The 5,033-nt window shown below is 44.7% G+C and overlaps 1 protein-coding gene across 3 annotated transcripts; it reads right to left on the minus strand.

Moving 5' to 3' along the window:
- Positions 1–231: 231 nt before the first annotated feature.
- Positions 232–4,666, minus strand: LOC541966 (empty pericarp 2). 3 transcript variants are annotated; one of them, NM_001158983.2, is made up of 6 exons: positions 4,337–4,400; positions 3,085–4,233; positions 2,091–2,144; positions 1,747–1,770; positions 1,617–1,659; positions 268–680 (listed from the first exon to the last, which is right to left on the minus strand). In NM_001158983.2, exons 2-6 carry the CDS (start codon positions 4,207–4,209, stop codon positions 559–561), a joined length of 1,368 nt encoding a protein of 455 aa, NP_001152455.2. In that variant the 5' UTR covers positions 4,210–4,233; positions 4,337–4,400; the 3' UTR covers positions 268–558. The 3 variants fall into 3 exon arrangements, with proteins under 3 accessions (NP_001105090.1, NP_001152455.2, NP_001352555.1); NM_001111620.2 differs by lacking the exon at positions 3,085–4,233 and having other exon boundaries at positions 232–680; positions 4,337–4,666; NM_001365626.1 differs by lacking the exons at positions 3,085–4,233; positions 4,337–4,400 and adding an exon at positions 2,483–2,727.
- Positions 4,667–5,033: the final 367 nt, after the last annotated feature.

Here is a 5,033-nt window from a genome sequence, read left to right on the forward strand (position 1 = left end):
GTTAGAGCTGGTTCGGTAAACAAAAAAATGGAGGTTCACTATCCACCAAACCAGCCCTCAAAAGCCCTGCTTTTTTTATCATGGTTCCCCACTCCACAAGTCGAGGATATTCGTATGATATCCAAAGTATCAGTCCACCACAACCACACGGTAAATTTGCCAGTATTGCAGCGCCAGATTGTGCCAATAAACGGCACAACCGACATAAGCTCATATGACTCGTACGTTCGATGTCATTTGGACAAAACAGACAACAGCCGCCATGAGTTATCAGCAAACAAGCAGCAGCAGACTGCTCTACACAAGACAATTACTTCAAATGGAGTAGATGTTGCATAACATCTTATAACAGTCAAACAAATAGTTGCCGAAAGATGACAGAAAAGCTAAGAACATGCGTTGATGTCTGGAGAGCCCAAACATGGATTCATCTTTCATACGATGGGTTCGTGTCTACATAACTGCCAGGACTCATGAAAACAGATACGATCACGTACTGCTGAAATTTGTCACACCATCATCAAATCTTCACACAACAATCTCTGGGTTACACCCAAGTTAGGCAGAGTCAGCAGGCTTTGGCTCATCAGGCTTCTTGACCGGCGTCTCAGTGCCCATCTCAGCTTTGAGATCGTTGATGCTCTGCTCGAGCTCATCAATCTTGGTTCCCATTTCATCTAGTGAAGTGTAGTTAAAGAAAACGGAAGATTGTGGCAGACAAGTGCATATATAGCTAATGATAAAATAGATTTTCAATAACTTCTGTCATTCCTATGTAAATTCCACAAATAAGCGCTTCAAATTATCAACAAGTAAAATGATGTCGTTGGATCATACTGTGATAGTGCGATGGCAAAACAATTGTGAAATCTCAGTGCACCAGCAGACTCAACATTATACTACAAGAATGCATTAGAACCTTCAATTTAATCTCTTGAACATACTTGAGTGTAACTAAGAATGGTCATCGTGCAGTTTAACAAATCATGATGATACAATTATAACAGCAAAAGTGGTATTTTCCTTCAATCCTAATGGAACGTTTGGTTCTGAATAGCTTGGCAAAAAAATCACGCAATATCACTTTGTAAGAAATATTCTTTTGCATGTCTCAGACTTCTGTTTTATTCTTTTATAGACCAGAAAAATATATTAGAAAAACGTAAGCAAAATATAGCCATGGTTTTCGACTTTTCGTTATTTTGTATGGAGCATGTGTATGCTCCAAGAAAACAATAACTACAGGGCTAACAGAAGAGCACAAAAAAACAGTTATCAAGGTCAGGAGACAGATTCTCAAAATGGAACAAGAATATTGTATGGATAATGGTATATTTTGTGTGTATGTATAGCTGGTTTGTTTCAGTTATAGAACGTTACAAGCTTGCACAAACACACCTAAAAAATATCGTCCATGGGCAATGATTTGTTAAATATACCAGCATCCAAAATGCATATTGGCATTACAGAAGCATGGCATCAGATATTACTATATTAAAGAACATCAAAACAATAATGACTGCACTGGTAGAAACTTATCTCGGAGCTCTATTTTTCACATTTTCTTGAAAAGACAAACAGAATAAAGATAATAAATTTAAAGCAGATAAGGATATTCTTTGACACAATGTTCTGCGACATGGACTCGAACCTTGTTTGCTGCAATTATCAGCGTTCAAGTGAGTGGGAGACGGTGGTAAATTATTTGAAGGAGATGCTAATGAAACCTTATCCAAAGGCACTCACCATCTGTCCAAGGAGGTTCTGGACCTGAAATGGAAAGCTAACAATCAGCAATTACAGACTCCTCGACTTTTTGGCAGTACAAAACCAAAAAATAAAGTCGAACGTTAATATCTTAACCCTATTTTCTGGCTTTATAAATAATCCAATGTTGTACTTCATTTTCTTATCTAAATGGTCCAAACTACACTGCCACGTGATATTAAAAGCAGTTTAGACTTTGTTTAAGAGACCCAAAGTTTTATGTTCCATCCCACTACTGTGCCAGGAAACAGTAAAATTTTACATATAAATGATGTGTGCTAATAGATCATATGATGCATAACCACATAAAAATCAGAACTTACAAATGCAGTCATATCTGTTGGGTTCTGTGATGATGGATCTGAATCCATGATAGCCTACAAGACCAGGTTCAGAAAATGGGTGAACAAACAGCAGTATACCGCAGCAGACTTGCATACAAATCAAAATAAACTCTATACATATTACATAGCATCAGGATAGCTCCTTTTTCAGTTTCCATACCAACAAATGTAAGAACTGGAAATAATGAAATTCAAGTATGGTCACAATTTGTAAAAGGACTGGTTACGAAGTGAACACTATGTAAAACATGTTACAGGGACTATAAAATGGTTGTAATGATGGAACCATTCAACATTCCTAACAAACAAGTGTATAGCAAATGTCAAAACATTGCGAATAAAAAAAATGTAATTATACACTAGAAAAATACCCAGTAAGAAATTGCAGAGCCAACTAGCCAAGTTATGAGTGCCATCATCAACGGGATAACAGAGATTCTTATACCCATTAAACCTCCCCCTACGAGGAGGTGTCTCCTATTTTCCATTTCTCCATCCACTGGCTCTCAGCAAGATCAAGGCAAGAGAATTCATGGTCGCATTTCAGATTTCTAGTTTCCTCTGCCCTCTTACTGCACATGATACTTGCCAAATCTTGTATTGTGCAGGATGTGCTCCGTCGCATCCTATCAGTGAGCATCTCAAGATCATCTCGCAAGCCAAGCCTGAGCAGCCTATCCCTCAGAACCTGACAAGTAGCCTGGTAAGGAGGGATACCCTCATCTACCATCCTCAAAAAATAACTGCAGGCCTCCTCTGCTCTACCCTTCTTGCAAGACAGCCCATGGATCATAACAGCATAAGTAGCTGCTCCTGGGTAGAAACCATGTTTTTCCATCCCATCCCAAACCTCAATTGCCCTATCAACCCTTCCTATCGCAAGCAACATTTTCAGAATCATGTTGTAAGAGTGCCGATTAGGCAAACATGAGCTATCATCCATCCTTGAAATGAGCCGCAACGCTTTATTCACCTCTTTCAGCTTACAATGTGTATTAAGCAGAGTGTTGTAGCTCCAGACATCAGGCTTCTCCCCATAAGTTGCCATCTCATTGAGGATATTATAAGCCTCATCAACCTCTCCCAACTCACACAGTAACCGAATGACAGCATTATAGGTGAATACATTTGGTGTAAGGCTGCGTGCACGCATCCTATCTAGCACTCGAAGAGCAGCACGGGCATCCTTTGACGCACATGCAGATCGAAGGAATGGGCCGTAAGTGGCAGCATCAGGGGCAAGCCCACGGCTGCGTTGCATATCTTTTAGCTGCTCCTGAGCAAGTGCAACATCCCCTCCTCGACACAAGGCGTCAATCAACGCATTATAGGCAGGCACATCAGGTTGGACCCCTCTCTCAATCATTTCGTCAAACAGCTTTTGGGCCTTCACTGGACTCGCAACAACAGCCCACCCAGAGATCAGGATGGTATAAGTTTTGGCCGAGAGATCAAACTGAAATGGCGACTCCCTAAAGAATGCCTCTGCGTGCTCCACCAGGCCATTATGCGATAACGTGAAGAGCAGCGAGTGGAGATCAGCGACCGTCGGCAGGAAACAGAACCTCTCCATGGAGGAGAAAGCTCGGATGGCATCCTCGGGTAGACCGGCGCGGGCGTACGCGCGGAACAGCAGCGGAAACAGGTCCCGCGAGAGCGCAGACCGCGGGAGATCGGAGAGCAGAGAGCGCAGAAGCGGGAAGAGCCGCGCCCCCGCAAGCGAGCCGGCGAGGATGAGGAGCGAGTCCGGAAGGTGTGTGAACCCCGGCATCGCAGCCGCGAAGAGGAAGAACCGGAGGGAGGGCACGGGAAGGTTACGGCAGCGGCGCAGGACGGCAGCCGCCGCCGCGGGCGTGAGGCGGGGCGCGAATCCGCTGAGCGCGGCGCGGAGGTCGTGCCGCGGCCCGCGGAAGTCGCTGAGCACACGGCAGAGAGCGCCAACGAGCCGCGGGTCGGGGTCGGGGTCGGGGTCCGGGGCCGGATAGGGCCGCGGATCCGGCTGTCCAGCCGGCGAGGCAGAGCAGAGGCCGCGCAGGAATAGGAGAGAACGCGGGCTTCCCGGCGCGGCCGCAGCGAAGAGCCTGGCGGCAGATTGCATCTCGCGCGATGTGGGCGCAGGGGGCTGTGCAGTAGGAGCAGATTCGCGGGTGACGCGAGGATGCACGAATTCAAACAAAAAAAAAACACGGGAGACGAAGCTCAAGAGGGACCGCGAGGCGGCTTACCGGGGAAGCGCGTGTCGTGGAGGAGGAGGGGCTCGCCGGCGGTCGGCGGATTCGGAGGAGGTACGGTGAGCGTGGGTGCGGCTCAGGTGGGTGGTTGTATACGAGTGGAAGGGGAGGACGCAGGAGCGGAGGGCTGAAAAGCGGCCCGGTTCGCGTGGGCTACCAAAAGCGAGCCAGGCAGGGTTTCGAAGGAACAAAGGCTGCTTGGCCCAGGCAAAGCTCTGAGACGTTCGGTTTTTATCGTTTGGAGCTGTGATTAGAGACGGCATTGGCAATGCTATCTCATATCCATACCTGTAAAAAAATAAACTCGTCGGATCACCCATATTCACTAATGACAATAGATTTATCCCCATATTCATACCCATGTGGGTATGGGTCTCCCATCGAGTCACTTGTACTCATAAAGATTAAAACTTTATCAAAATAATACAATATACAAACATCAAGTATATCAATCTAAATATCATTACAAAAGATTGAGCATCATTCAATCATCCATTCAATAATATCATGGATCATTGAATAAAGTAGCAATACTAGGATAGTACCACATAACACATTACATGTTCCATTACATGACCATCAAATAGTTGTTAAACCTTGTATGACATTATCACAAAAAAGTTTGTCAAATAGTCAAAATAAATGGAATATCAAAGCCCAAGTTCACGCTTTTATACTGGGTATTTTATAC

The sequence above is a fragment of the Zea mays genome, chromosome 2 (genome assembly GCF_902167145.1).
Source record: "Zea mays cultivar B73 chromosome 2, Zm-B73-REFERENCE-NAM-5.0, whole genome shotgun sequence".
Lineage (NCBI taxonomy): Eukaryota > Viridiplantae > Streptophyta > Magnoliopsida > Poales > Poaceae > Zea > Zea mays.

Bases quoted from the DNA above. Each gene is read 5' to 3' on its own strand.
- LOC541966 (NM_001158983.2), bottom strand. From the start codon at position 4,209: ATGCAATCTGCCGCCAGGCTCTTCGCTGCGGCCGCGCCGGGAAGCCCG. The intron at 1,771-2,090 runs GTAAGTTCTGAT...TTTCCATTTCAG, and splicing joins CAACAGATATGACTGCATTT to GTCCAGAACCTCCTTGGACA. The intron at 681-1,616 runs ATATCCTTATCT...ACTACACTTCAC, and splicing joins GCAGAACATTGTGTCAAAGA to TAGATGAAATGGGAACCAAG.